The 15774-nt window shown below is 48.0% G+C and overlaps 1 protein-coding gene across 5 annotated transcripts in view; it reads right to left on the reverse strand.

Annotated features, from left to right (window-relative positions):
• Positions 1-15774, reverse strand: part of CCM2 (CCM2 scaffold protein) — a 57010-nt gene that overhangs the window by 1994 nt on the left and 39242 nt on the right. For all 5 annotated transcript variants that reach the window (XM_082259236.1, XM_082259235.1, XM_082259239.1 and 2 more), the window contains 4 exons: positions 14019-14154; positions 8067-8124; positions 6338-6452; positions 2055-2193 (listed from right to left, as the gene is read on the reverse strand). In XM_082259236.1, coding sequence (XP_082115362.1) covers positions 2055-2193; positions 6338-6452; positions 8067-8124; positions 14019-14154 — 448 coding nt within the window. The remainder of the gene's footprint in view (positions 1-2054; positions 2194-6337; positions 6453-8066; positions 8125-14018; positions 14155-15774) is intronic.

A 15774-nucleotide genomic window follows, 5' to 3' on the forward strand; every position in this document is an offset into this window, starting at 1 on the left:
TGTGCACACTGACTCCACTATACTAATCCGAGTCACTGTATGAGCATCCTGTGTCATCTAGTGACCTAACTGTGCCCCTCTGCACCCTGTGGCTCCAATGAACTACTGATCATCCCGAGTCCTCCTCTAGTGACACCCTAGTGTGCCCGTGACTCCAGTGCACCCCACAGAGCATCCTGTGTCATCTAGTGACCCAAGTGTGTCCCTGTGCACCCCCTGACTTCAATGCCCCACTGAGCATCCCAAGACATCTAGTCACTCCAGTGAGCCCGTGACTCCAGTGCATTCTGTGTCATCTAGTGCTCCTGTGCATTCTGTAACCCAACTGCACTACAGAACAGCCCAAGTCATCTAGTGATCCCAGTGCGCCCATTACTCCAGTGCACCCCAGAGAGCATGCTGTGTCATCTAGTGACCCAACTGTGCGCCCCTGTGAACCCTGTGACTCCACTGCACTACTGCGCATTCTGAGTCATATAGTGACCCAGGTGACTAACTCCAGTGCACCCCAGAGATCCTCCTGTGTAATCGAATGACTTAATTGTGCCCCTGTAACTCCAATGCATCACTGTACATCCCAAATCATATAGTAACCCCAGTGCAACCTGTAACTCCAATGAACCACTGATAATCCAGAGTCCTCTAGTGACCCTAGTTCGCCCATGACTCCAATGCACCACAGAAAGCATGTGTGTCATCTACTGACCCAAGTGTGCCCCTGTGCACCACTGAGCATTCCCAGACCTCTGGTGACCTCAGTGCCCCCCAAAGAGCATTCTGTGTCATCTAGTGACCCAAGTGTACCCTTGTTCACCCTGTGACTCCAATGCACAACTGTACATCCCAAGTCATATAGTGACTCCAGTGCACCACAGAAAGCATGTGTGTCATCTACTGACACAAGTGTGCCCCCTATGCACCACTGAGCATCCCCAGACCTCTAGTGACCTCAGTGCACCCCAAAGAGCATTCTGTATCATCTAGTGACCCAAGTGTACCCCTGTGCATCCTGTGACTCCGATGCACCACTGTACATCCAAAGTCATATAGTGACTCCAGTGTGCCTATGACTCCAGTGCACCACAGAAAGCATATGTGTCATCTACTGACACAAGTGTGCCCCCTGTGCACCCCCAGACCTCTAGTGACCTCAGTGCACCCCAAAGAGCATTCTGTATCATCTAGTGACCCAAGTGTACCCCTGTGACTCCAATGCACCACTGTGCATCCCAAGACATCTAGAGACCCCAGTACTCCTATGACTCCAGTGCACCCCAGTGCATTCCGTGTCATCAACTGACTCCTAGTGCACTTCTGTGACACCTGTCTCTCCATGCAGTTTCAGCCATGCTCAGCAGTTGTCTGACCTGCTACGCTCTGCTGCCAGTACCCTCTGTGGTTACGATGATCAGATCTGCATCCGCAGCCAGGAAATGTGTATAAAAATCTCTGTAATAACATTTTATCAAGGAAATGAGTCATCCTGAGGGGGTGAGGAAACCGTACTGAGATTCATAGGACGTCCTCCTAGAACAGTGATGGGGAACCTTGGCACCCCAGATGTTTTGGAACTACATTTCCCATGATGCTCGTGCACTTTGCAGTGTAGTTGAGCATCATGGGAAATGTAGTTCCAAAACATCTGGGGTGCCAAGGTTTGCAATTACTGTCCTAGAACAACAGGGGTCCCGTCCGTTCGTCATTTTACAATGACACGGGCAGGAAGCAGTTAAAGTGTGTTCAGCATTTACAAACTGGAGCTACATGGTACTTTTAAAGCTGCAACAAAGCTCTGCAAATGTTTTGTGAAAGCTTGCAGTTCACACACTGCTCTCACACAAGCTGAAGCCCCGTGTGATACTGGCCTAAAAGAGCCCTAACAGAAAAGGATTGTGGGAGCACATGGCACAGCGAGATATTCTTTGCTACATGTTGTCAATGTTCCGTCTGATGAACACCAACACACAGGCTGCAATCAAACAAGCAGATCACGCCCAGTGTCAGGGGTTCCTGTGGGACGTCGGTACAATATTGGTGGCTGTGTGACTTCTTACCCAGAAGCAGAAACTTGCGGCTGTCCCCATACAGCTGTCGGAGATTAATGCAGAACTCGTGAATGGAGGCTCCATTGCGGTATTCATGGAGAAGCATCGCAAACTGCCGGATCTCTTCGGAGGACAGCTTGGTCCGCAGCTGAAAACAAGAAATACAGGAATGGATTAGATCTCAGATACAAATCTTTCTGGATATCAGTGGTCAGGGTCAGGTGTCCTCACACACCGGAAGTGCTCTGCTGTTTTTCAGCAGGAATTCAATGGACTTTAAGCACTTCCTGTCCAGCGACGTACCCCTACGTCACTGGATTTGTACCAGGATGATATGCAGCTGCATCACCCTGGAATCATTTATTTAGAGTGGGCAGATGGCTCTCTTGTAACAGCAATCGGAGCGGCTTACCAACTGCTCGATTGCTATTACAAGCAGTGGGAGGGGACATCCCCCCCCCCCGGCGGCTGTCCCATCCCACCGGGAGACCCCAACGACCAGCCGGTGGGTCCATCAGCTGGGTTTGGCTGTTCGTAATAGTAACCAGAAGCGATGACTATTCTTCTGCTCCCCGCTGTTTACAACAGCTGACCGTTCTTTTCTCTCAGCGGGGAGCGACCGCGGGTGCCCGGCGGCAATTAAGGCCGCCGGCGCTGTGGACTGGCATTCCTGCTACCCAGTGGGGGCCCCCATGAGCACAAGCTCACCACCAGGAGCGCTCCCGCAAACCAACGTACCCATACAAAACAACAAAATATACAAGTAGGCACTTCATACCCACTTTGATGGTACAGAGAGGAAGAGGAGGAGCTCCAAGAGGAAAAGGTGGAGCTTAAAGAGGAAGGTGTGGTTTACAGATGACAGGGCGGGTCTGAAACAGGAAGGGGTGTGGCCTTGACAGGAAGGGGTGGGTCGTAGTTAAATTAGGGGGTGCATGAGTTTAGTCCGGCCTAGGGCAGCACAAAACCTAAATACACCGCTGACTATATGGGTATAGCTTTTTTTCCCCATGTCAGCTTGAAACAATATGAACGCACACAATCTCCTTAGGACACACCCCTGATGAAGGGTATGAACCTGAAACACGTCGGGTGCTATGGAGACAAGTGCGCTTCCATTGTCCTTAACAACCAGGATGTATAATTTTACATTTATATGAATTGTGGTATATTTTCTGTATCTGTGTCAATATGACACGTCATCTATATTTTTAATGTGATTTAATAAATGTACAAACTTTTTATTATATTGGTGTCTTTATTGCCCTTAAAGTCCCCAATTCATAGGGGGGGGATCATTTTTGTTCAGTTTCATGAGAAAGCCCGCCGCAAAAAAACAATACCGGGGTTATGGCAGACAGCTTGAGCCATAATCCTAGTAAACTACTCGCCAACCACAATGCATATATATATATATATATATATATATATATATATATATATATATATATATATATATTGCAGTTAGCAAGTGGATAATGCACTTTCATTTTGTTGGCAAGTTTGGATTTATGCTTTTTAATTTCTTTTTTTTTTTTTTTTAATTGAAAACAGTTAGGCTACATTCACATGTGGGCGTAGCGGATCGCGGGCAGAATCACCGCGATTCTGCCCGCGATCCGGAAATCAATGCAAATAGCGGGACACCAGTGCGATGCCCGTGATTTGCAATGGCACCCCAAGCGCTGTGCGATGTTACCGCGATATCCGCCTGCCGAATCGTGGTAACATCGCGCAAACGAAATCGTGGGACGCATTACACCCCAAAGAAGCTCTTGTACCTTTTTTGGGTGTCATGCGTCCTGCGATTTTGTTTGCGCGATGTTACCGTGATTCCGCAGGTGGAAATTGCGGTAACATCGCACAGCGTTTGGGGTGCCATTGCAAATTACGGGCAACGCACAGGCATCCCGCGATCTGCATTGATTTCCGGATCGCTGTGATTCTGCCCGCGATCCGCTACTTCCACATGTGAACATAGCCTAAAAAATGTGAAAAAAAAAAAAAAAAGCAAAACAAAATGTCACTCAGGTCATTCTTTTTCATTGTTGTGGCTTGGGGTTTAACCACTTCAGCTCCGGAAAGGTTTTACTCCTTTCATGACCAGGCCATTTTTTTGCTATTCAGCCCTGTGCTACTTTAACTGGCAAGTGCACAGTCATGCAACATTGTACCCAAATAAAATGTATCAATTTTTTTCACATAAAATAGAGCTTTCTTTTGGTGGTATTTGATCACATCTGTGATTTTTTTTTCTGTTTTATTATATAAGCGGAAAAAAAACACTGGCTGGGAAGGGGTTAACATGTGTAATGTGCGCTGCTTTTACTTTCTGATCTGGCTGTTATCTCTCCCGGCTTTCCAGGGAGACATAACAGCCAGATTGCTGTTCCTGTGCACACAGAGTTCTGTCTGTTTGTAAACACAAACTCTGTGCTGTGATTGGCCACAGCTGATTTCGCCAAAATGATTGGCTGAAAAAATCTGCTGGTAAACTCGTGCTGTGTCCAGAGCCGTCTTAAATATTGATTGGACCCTGGGAAAACATTTTCTTGGGCCCTCCTGAATCAACTTATTAACTATTTGCAGGCAGTGCAGGCTCAAGGGGAAGCTGCCTTGGGCCCCAGAACAATGACTGGGCCCGGTGCGGCTGCCCCTTTTGCCCTGTGTTAAAGACGGCCCTGGCTGTGTCCAATCACAGCACGGATAGGCAGGAGGCACGCGCATACGTACCCCGGACCCAGAAGACAGGCAGCGACGCACAGGGTCATTGTCCAGCCTGCCTGTGCTGCCCAACCGCAGCAAATCTACTGTGGGCGGGTGGCAAGTAGTTAACCCCTTGGCGCCGCCCGCAAATATGTGGCCTCTCGGTGGGTGGGGTTACTTGTGATCAAGATCTTTCCAATCATGCGATAGCCAATCACGGCAGTCACATGATCATTAATCCAACCCCACCTCCCGGCATCCTAAACCCCTTTCAGGCTGGGAGGCGCCAACTCCACGGGGTCGTGTTTAACCAACTTGCCGATTGCCCCACGCAGATTTACTGCGGCAGGGCGGCTCGCCTGCGCATAATCATGTAGATCTACGTAATATGTGCATGCGGTTTTGGAGCTGCACTCCCGCTGTGTGGGAGGAGCGGGCTCGATCGTCACCGTCCTCCCGCAATCTTCGGCAATACTGACAGGAGAGCCGTCTGGAATGTAAACAATGCAAGACGGCTCTCCTGTCAGGCAGGGAAAGATCGTGTGTCTCAGCTAAGCTCACCGATCTCTCTCTTCCTCTTTACTGTGGCGGGATGGCTCGGCTACACATAATCACATAGATCTACGTTACACGTGCACGCGGTTTCCGAGCCGCGCTCCTGCTGTGCGGGAGGAGCGGGCTCGATTGCCACCAGCCTCCTGCCATCTTCGGCAATACTGACAGGAGAGCCGTCTGGAATGTAAACAATGCAAGACGGCTCTCCTATCAGAGAGGCAGGGAAAGGTTGTGTGATTCAGCTGAGCTAACCGATCTCTCTCTGCCTCTGTTCAATCCATCCCCCACACAGTTAGTAAGCACATATAGGGAACACATTTAACCCCTTGATCACCCCCCTGGTGTTAACCCCTTCCCTGCCAGTGTCATTTATACAGTAACAGTGCATATTATTCAGCACTGATCACTGTATTGGTGTCACTGGTCCCCAAAAAGTGTCATATTCGTCCACGGCAATGTCGCAGTCCAAATAAAAAAAAAAAAAAAAAATCGCTGATCGCCGCCATTACTAATATAAAAAAATAAAAAGTTCATAAATCTATCCCGCAGTTTGTAAACGCCATAACTTTTGTGCAAATATACGCTTTTTGGGATTTTTTTTACCAAATGTATGTAGCAGAATACAAATTGGCTTAAACTGATAAAAATGGAAAGTTTTTATAGCAGAAAGTAAAAAATTGTGTTTTTTTCAAAATTGGCGCTCTTTTTTTGTTTATAGTGCAAAAAAAAAAAAAAAAATAGGAGGGAAAAAAAAAAAAAAAAAAAAAAAAAAAAAAAAAAAAATCGCACAGGGGGGAAACATCAATTATATTTGGGTACAGTGTCGCACGACTTCGCAATTGTCCGTTAAAGCAACGCAGTGCCGAATCGCAAAAAATGGCCTGGTAATTAAGGGGCGTAAATCTTCTGGGACTAAAGTGGTTAATTAACTTTATTTATTTTTTATTTTTTTATTAAAAAGGAGTCTATCTCAACCAGCCAGACAATATTCAGTACGCAGTCACATGACCAGCACAGGTCGGGGTTCTTACAGTCATCATGTAATCATGGAGTAGCTCTGCCGCTGAAGTGCTGAGTTCGCTCTCGCTGGCCGTCTTGTTATGAGGAGGAGAATTTCCATCGGCGTCCGGAGACTCCTGGAAAGAGCTAAAAAGAAGAAAGATAAGAGGTTGAGTAATATATATATATATATATATATATATATATATATATACTGTACATATATACTGCTATAGCTGCATGACAAGTGCCCCCTATCCCGATTCTGGGTGGCACGCGGGGCTCTGCTTTGATTTCATGCAGGGATTTTGGTTCGGATTTCCTGGCTTATTGTATGTTGGGTGTCAGAATTTCTGTTGTTGCATCCGCTGCACCCTGCGTGCCGACTAACAGCCAATACCAGCCTTTAGTTTTAGCACAGAACAATCATGACAGGCTGTCTACAGGGTACCCCCCGAAACCCTGGGGGGACGCAAGGGACCCCAGAAATCCCAGGTAGGAACCATGGAAACCGGGGGGGGGGGACACAGAAACCCCTAGAGGGGGCACAAGGGACCAAGGAAACACCAGGGGGAACACGCAGGGGACCACAAAAACCCCAGGGGGAAGACAAGGGACCACAGAAACCCCAGGGGGAAATTGAGGACCACAAAAAAAAAACCCAGGGGCTGGCAGAGGATCAGGTAAACCCCTGGGGGGGCGCAGGGGCCAATGGAAACCCCAAGGGGAACACAAGGGACTACTGAAACTCTAGGGGAACCCCAGGGGGGGGACACAGGGGACCTCGGAGACCCCGGGGGGGACACAGGGGACCTCGGAGACCCCGGGGGGGACACAGGGGACCTCGGAGACCCCGGGGGGGACACAGGGGACCTCGGAGACCCGGGGGGGGGGGGGACACAGGGGACCTCGGAGACCCGGGGGGGGGGGGGGGGGGGACACAGGGGACCTCGGAGACCCCGGGGGGGGGACACAGGGGACCTCGGAGACCCCAGGGGGGGGGACACAGGGGACCTCGGAGACCCCGGGGGGGGGGACACAGGGGACCTCGGAGACCCCGGGGGGGGGACACAGGGGACCTCGGAGACCCTGGGGGGGGACACAGGGGACCTCGGAGACCCTGGGCGGGGACACAGGGGACCTCGGAGACCCTGGGGGGGGACACAGGGGACCTCGGAGACCCTGGGGGGGGACACAGGGGACCTCGGAGACCCTGGGGGGGGACACAGGGGACCTCGGAGACCCTGGGGGGGGGGACACAGGGGACCTCAGAGACCCCGGGGGGGACACAGGGGACCTCAGAGACCCCGGGGGGGACACAGGGGACCTCAGAGACCCCAGGGGGGACACAGGGGACCTCAGAGACCCCAGGGGGGACACAGGGGACCTCAGAGACCCCGGGGGGGACACAGGGGACCTCAGAGACCCCGGGGGGGACACAGGGGACCTCAGAGACCCCGGGGGGGGACACAGGGGACCTCAGAGACCCCGGGGGGGGACACAGGGGACCTCTGGAAAACCTGAGGGGGACACAGGGGACCTCTGGAAAACCTGGGGGGACACAGGGGACCTCTGGAAAACCTGGGGGGGACACAGGGGACCTCTGGAAAACCTGGGGGGGACACAGGGGACCTCAGAAACCCCGGGGGGGGGGGGGGGGAGAGACAGGGGACCATGAAAAATGCAGGGGGGACACAAAGGGAAGGAGGAGGTCCAGCTAGCGCTAATGTATACAGATTTCACACCACGGCGTAAACTTACAAAACTCCGGCCTCCAGCTCGTAGGATTCCTTCACCTCCACCTTGCTGGAAGAATCGTCTGAAACGCGTCAATAAGAAACTTTAAAACATCTTTCATTATTTTATAACCAATGACAAAATACGACAAGAAGGCAAAAAACTCTTCTCTGACCATCAGCTCTTCTCTCACCTGTATGAAATAAACACCTAAAAATCCGGCATCTCCAGCTCTGTAAATGTATGAATCTCTATATCCATAAGGGCCGATTCACACCACAACACGCACTCCAGATCCATTCCCGACGCATTTCTGCATGCGCATTTTTAATGCATTCCAGTGCATTTTTTTTATACGTTTTACTGCGTAGTACAGTTCAGGAAAAATGCAGCATGTTCTACCTTTATTCTGGAACTGATCGCACGCACTGGTGTGAAATACGCCATTAGAAACCATATGACCGACTTTCCATGCAAAATACGCACTGGACTGCATGTGGTGTGAACTGCCCCTCACTTCAGCTCCGGAAGATTTTACCCCCTAATGACCAGGCCATTGTTTGCGAAACGGCACTGCACTGCTTTAACTGACAATTGCGCGGTCGTGCGATGCTGTACCCAAATAAAATTGATGTCATTTTTTCCCCACAAACAGAGCTTTCTTTTGGTGGTATTTGATCACCTGTGCGATTTTTATTTTTTTTGCGCTATAAATAAAAAAAGAGCGACAATTTTGAAAAAAAAAAAAAAATGTATATATATATATATATATTTTACTTTCTGCTATAAAACATTCCCAATAAAAAATTTTTTTTAAAAATCTAATTTTTTTTCATCAGTTTAGGCCAATTTGTATTCTGCTACATATTTTTGGTAAAAAATAAAAAAAAAATAAAAAAAAAAAAAATCGCAATAAGTGAATTTTGATTGGTTTGCACAAAAGTGATTGCGTCAATTCTGAAAAAAAAAAAAAAAAACACAATATTTTTTACTTTCTGCTATAAAACATTCCCAATAATTTTTTTTTTTTTTTAAATCTAATTTTTTTTATCACTTTAGGCCAATTTGTATTCTGCTACATATTTTTGGTAAAAAAAAAAAAAATCCCAAAAAGCGTATAATAATTGGTTTGCGTAAAAGATATTGCGTTTACAAACTATGGGATAGATTTTCTGACTTTTTATTTTATTATTTTATTTATTTTTATTCATTTTTTTATTTGTAATGGCGGCGATCAGTGATTTTTATCAGGACTGCACCATTGCAGCAGACAAATTTGACACTAAGCCCCCATTCACACTGGGGCGACGCTACTTCGCACCGCGACCTCCGAGGTCGCGGTGCGAGCAGCGCGCCGCTACCTCGGAGCGGCCGCCACGGACTTCGTAACATTGAAGTCTATGGCGGTCGCCTCCTGGTCGCCCCAAAGAAGCTCCGGACCCTTTTTCTGAGTCGGAGCGACTTGTGTCGCTCCTATCAGAACGGGTCCGCAGCTTCCCTATGGGAGGCGACCTGCGGCGACCTGTGAGGCGACCAGGTCGCCTCACAGGTCGCCCCAGTGTGAACGGGGGCTAAGTGACACTTTTTGGGGACCAGTGACATTAATACAGTGATCAGTGCTAAATCATTGTTTTCATCATTTTAGGCCAATTTATATTCTGCTACATATTTTTGGTAAAAAAAAAGAAAATCACAAAAAGTGTATATTAACCGCTTGCCGACCGCCGCACGACTATATACTGCGGCGGTCAGCCCCTTACAGGCAGAGTGACGTATCGGTACGTCACTAGCCTGGGAGGGTCTGGGGAGCGAGCGCGCGGCGCGCTCCCGCGCGGTCACGGACCCCCCCGCGCGTGTGACCAGCGGACCCGATGTCCGCCGGCCACTCTGCGATCGGCGGGGGAGAGGGAGAAAGTCAGGCAGCTTGTGTAAACAAGACGCCTGTCATTCTCCTCGGTGTAAAGACACTGATCACTCGGATCTAGTATGTAGATCCGTTGATCAGTGTCCTTACAGCTCAAGCCACAGCCAATCACAGTAGAAAGCACGCCCCTAGGGACACACACAGCCCCTCCCTCCCAAATAAAGTTAACCCCTTCACTACCAGTGTATTTTTACAGTAAGTGCATATATATAGCACTGATTACTGTAGTAATGTCACTGGTACCCCCAAAGTGTCAAAAATGTCAGTCAAGGGTCCGATCTGTCCGTCACAATGTCGCAGTACTGCAAAAAAAAATCGCAGATCGCCGCCATTACGCGTTAAAAAAAAACAACAAAAATGACAAAAATCTTTCCCTTTGTTAGTAAACGCGATAACTTTTGCGCAAACCAATCAAAATACGCTTTTTGCGATTTTTTTTACCAAACATATGTAGCAGAAAACAAATTGGCAGAAAATGTTAAAAAATTTTGATTTTTACATTTTTTTGGGGGGTATTTTTACTTTACAAAAATGTGAAAAATATTGTTATTTTTGCAAAATTGACGCTCTTTTTTTGTTTATAGCGCGTGATCAACAAATCGCACAGGTGATCAAATACCACCAAAAGAAAGCTCTGTTTGTGGGAAAAAAAGGACGCCAAATTAGTTTAGGTACAGCGTCGCACGACCGCGCAATTGTCCGTTAAAGTCACGCAGTGCCGAATCGCAAAATATCCCCTGGTCGTTTAGCAGCCAAATCCTCCGGGGCTTAAGTGGTTAATTGCTTTGCGCAAAAGTTATTGTGCTTACAAACTATGGGATAGATTTTCAGACTTTTTATTTTATTATTATTATTTTTTTTTAATTTATTTGTAATGCCGATCAGCGATTTTTATCAGGACTGCGACATTACGGCGCACAAATCTAGCACTAAGTGACACGTTTTGGGGACCGGTGACACTAATACAGAGATCAGTGCTAAATCTTTTTTTTGCTACATATTTTTAGTAAAAAAAAAAAAAAAATCACAAAAACTGTATAATAATTGCTTTGTGAAAAAGTTATCGCGTTTACAAACTACACGATAGATTTTTGGACTTTTTATTTTGTTATTTTTTTTTTAATTTTTATTTGTAATGGCGGCAAGTAGTGATTTTTAATAGGAATGCGACATTACGGCGCACAAATCTAGCACTAAGTGACACTTTTTGGGGACCGGTGACACTAATTACAGCGATCAGTGCTAAATCATTTATTTTTTTTCATAATTTTAGGCCAATTTGTATTTTGCTACATATTTTTGGTAAAAAAAAAAAAAAAAAAAAAATCCCAAAAACCATATAATTGCTTTGCGCAAAAGTTAGCGTGTTTACAAATTACGGGATAGATTTTCGGACTTTTTTTTTTATTATTTTTTTTTTTTTTAATTTCCATTTGTAATGGCGGCGATCAGCGATTTTTATCAGGACTGCAACATTGCGGCAGACAAATCTGACACTAAGTGACACTTTTTGGGGACCAGTGACACCAATAAAGTAATCAGTGCTAAAAATATGCAGCACTGTTACTGTATAAATTGACACTGGCAGGGAAGGTGTTAACACTGGGGGTGATCAAGGAGTTGAATGTGTTCCCTATATGTGCTTTCTAACTGTGTGGGGGGGGATGGGTTGAACAGAGGCACAGAGAGATCGGTGATTCAGCTCATCGGTGAAGGGAAGGGGTTAATACTGGGGGTGATCAGGGGGTTAAATGTGTTTCCTATATGTGCTTACTAACTGTGTGGGGGTGGGTTGAACAGAGGCACAGAGAGATCGGTGATTCAGCTCATCGGTGAAGTGAAGGGGTTAATACTGGGGGTGATCAAGGAGTTGAATGTGTTCCCTATATGTGCTTTCTAACTGTGTGGGGGGGGATGGGTTGAACAGAGGCACAGAGAGATCGGTGATTCAGCTCATCGGTGAAGGGAAGGGGTTAATACTGGGGGTGATCAGGGGGTTAAATGTGTTTCCTATATGTGCTTACTAACTGTGTGGGGGTGGGTTGAACAGAGGCACAGAGAGATCGGTGATTCAGCTCATCGGTGAAGGGAAGGGGTTAATACTGGGGGTGATCAAGGAGTTGAATGTGTTCCCTATATGTGCTTTCTAACTGTGTGGGGGGGGATGGGTTGAACAGAGGCACAGAGAGATCGGTGATTCAGCTCATCGGTGAAGGGAAGGGGTTAATACTGGGGGTGATCAGGGGGTTAAATGTGTTTCCTATATGTGCTTACTAACTGTGTGGGGGTGGGTTGAACAGAGGCACAGAGAGATCGGTGATTCAGCTCATCGGTGAAGGGAAGGGGTTAATACTGGGGGTGATCAAGGGTTAAATGTGTTCCCTATATGTGCTTTCTAACTGTGTGGGGGATGGATTGAACAGAAGCAGAGAGATTGGTCAGCTTAGCTGAATCACACGACCTTTCCCTGCCTCTCTGACAGGAGAGCCGTCTTACATTGTTTACATTACAGACGGCTCTCCTGTCAGTCTAACGGAAGATTGCGGGAGGTCGGCGGCGATCGCACCCGCTCCTCCTGCGGTGTCTATATGATTATGCGTGAGCCCCCCCCCCCCCCCCGACGCAGTAAATGTGCGTGGGGCAGTCGGAAAGTGACGTGAACAGCTTCAGATGATGCACAGAGATGGAACAAATCTCCCTACATAAGTTGTACCTGTTTATCTGCTGTCTTCAGCTTTATATATTCTTTAGAAAGTGAACATCACATTAGAGACTTTCTCTTCCTGTTCAGCACTGGGAGTGTAGTGAAGTCTTACACTGTGTGACAGCTGATTGGAGGAAAGGCACTCCCCCCCCCCCCCCCACCACACTCCACATAGGCAGAGGAAGGAAGAGCTGTGCTGTGACAAGACCAGCTCTCTGCTAATCTATTTATAACATCCTCCCAGGACAGGAAATTTCAGGCTGGTTTTATCTCCATTGATGGAGAACTTGTCAGAAGTTCTCATCCTGACAATAACAGAAGAACAGAGCTGGAGAAAGGCAAGGGGACTCCAGGCCAATGGAGAGAGAGATAAGAAAACACTGCAGATAGATGCGCTTAGGTCAAATTACATGAATTAGGTTTACACCCACTTTAATGTCATCAACCGCTTCCGGACCGCCCGCCGTCCATTTACTGCGGCAGGGCGGCCATCCTGTGCAAAACAACGTTGGTCACGCGCCTGCAGCTAAGGGGTGAGCACGCACTCCCGCCCCCACTCGTCAGCGGGGACTCCGATTGCCACCGGACACCCGCGATCGCTCCCCGCTGAAAGAGAAGGACGGTCGGATGTTGTAAACACAGCCGACCGTCCTTCTCCCTGGAATGATCACAGAGCTCCTGTGATCCTTCTTTATAGGATCACATGTCTCTATGGTCATTTCACAAGCCACGCCCCCATACAGTTAGAATCACTCCCCTAGGCTCACATTTAACCCTTTGATCACCCCTAATGTTAACCCCTTCCCTGCCAGTGTCATTAGTACAGTGACAGTGCATATTTGTAGCACTGATTACTGTAGTAATGTCACTGGTCCGCCCCAAAAGTGTCAAAAATGTCAGTTAGGGCCGATCTGTCCGCCGCAATGTCGCAGTCCCGCTAAAAATCGCAGATCGCCGCCATTACTAGTAAAAAATAAATAAATAAAAATGACAAATATTTCCCGTAGTTAGTAGACGAGATAAAACTTTTGTTCAAACCAATCAAAATACGTTTATTGCGATTTTTTTTACCAAAAATATGTAGAAGAAAACAAATTGGTCTAAAATGTTAAAAAAAATAATTTTTACATTTTTTTTTTGGGGGGGATATTATTTGGCAGAAAGTGAAAAATATTGGTTTTTTTTGCAGAATTGTTGCTCTTTTTTTGTTTATACCGCAAAAAAAAAATCACACAGGTGATCAAATAAAAAGATCTTGCTGCCCCCCCCCCCCTCAATTATCATGCACCAGCCGCCACTGATGTGTGTCCTAGTAAGATATAGAGAGGGAAGAAAGAGGATTACATACCGCTGTGTAATGACAGATGGCGGGTGGGTGTGGACGCCCCATCGAATATTGCCCGGTCTAAGAAGTCCATGGTGGATTCCGTGTAGACGATCTGGAAGACCTGTCCCAGGAGAGTACAAAGCTCCTCGGCGGCGGCCTGCGTGTACAAAACAGGAAATCTGTCAGGTGAAAGGCTGATTGATCGACAACTAATCCATTGTGAAAATAGCTGTCAGCTGTTTTCATAATCAATAAGTTGGTCAGCCGATTGGTTGGCCTGCATACAGAATCTATTATTTGCCAACATATTAGAGCTGCACGGTTCTGGGTAAAAGGAGAATCACAATTATTTTGCTTAGAATAAAGATCACGATTCTCGGCATAACATCTTTGACATTATACAAAAAAAAAAAAAATATGGGGTAACTTCACGGTTTAGTTTTTTAAATTCATTAAAGTGTATTTTTTACCCATAAAACTGTGCTTGAAAGACTTCTGTGCAAATAGAGTGACAAAAAAAGATTGCAACAATCGCCATTTTATTCTCTAGGGTCTCTGCTAAAATATATAATGTTTGGGGGTTCTAATTAATTATATAGCAAAAAATGTATACAGCCTCCCCCCAGGTATATATACAGCCTCCCCCCAGGTATGTGTACAGCCACCCCCCAGGTATGTGTACAGCCTCCCCCCCGGTATGTGTACAGCCTCCCCCCAGGTATGTGTACAGCCACCCCCCAGGTATGTGTACAGCCACCCCCCAGGTATGTGTACAGCCACCCCCCAGGTATGTGTACAGCCTCCCCCCCCGGTATGTGTACAGCCTCCCCCCAGGTATGCGTACAGCCTCCCCCCAGGTATGTATACAGCCTCCCCCCAGGTATGCGTACAGCCTCCCCCCAGGTATGTGTACAGCCTCCCCCCAGGTATGTGTACAGCCTCCCCCCAGGTATATGTACAGCCTCCCCCCAGGTATGTGTACAGCCTCCCCCCAGGTATGTGTACAGCCTCCCCCCAGGTATGTGTACAGCAGGAAATCTGTCAGATGAAGCTCCCCCCCCCCCCCAGGTATGCCCAGGTATGTGTACAGCCTCCCCCCAGGTATATGTACAGCCTCCCCCCAGGTATATGTACAGCCTCCCCCCAGGTATGCGTACAGCCACCCCCCAGGTATGTGTACAGCCTCCCCCCAGGTATGTGTACAGCAGGAAATCTGTCAGATGAAGCCCCCCCCAGGTATGCCCAGGAATGTGTACAGCCCCCCCCCCCCAGGTATGTGTACAGCCCCCCCCCAGGTATGTGTACAGCCTCCCCCCAGGTATGTGTACAGCAGGAAATCTGTCAGGCGAAGCCCCAGGTATGTGTACAGCAGGAAATCTGTCAGATGAAGCCCCCCCCAGGTATGCCCAGGTATGTGTACAGCCTCCCCCCAGCTATGTGTACAGCCTCCCCCCAGCTATGTGTACAGCCCCCCCCCCTCCCCCCAGGTATGTGTACAGCCCCCCCCTCCCCCCAGGTATGTGTACAGCAGGAAATCTGTCAGATGAAGCCCCCCCAGGTATGCCCAGGAATGTGTACAGCCCCCCCTCCCCCCCCAGGTATGTGTACAGCAGGAAATCTGTCAGGCGAAGCCCCAGGTATGTGTACAGCCTCCCCCCAGGTATATGTACAGCCTCCCCCCAGGTATGTGTACAGCCCCCCCCCCCCCCCCCAGGTATATGTACAGCCTCCCCCCAGGTATGTGTACAGCAGGAAATTTGTCAGGTGAAGCCCCCCC

This window comes from Pelophylax lessonae (assembly GCF_965119305.1).
Source record: "Pelophylax lessonae genome assembly, chromosome: 5".
Taxonomy (NCBI): domain Eukaryota; kingdom Metazoa; phylum Chordata; class Amphibia; order Anura; family Ranidae; genus Pelophylax; species Pelophylax lessonae.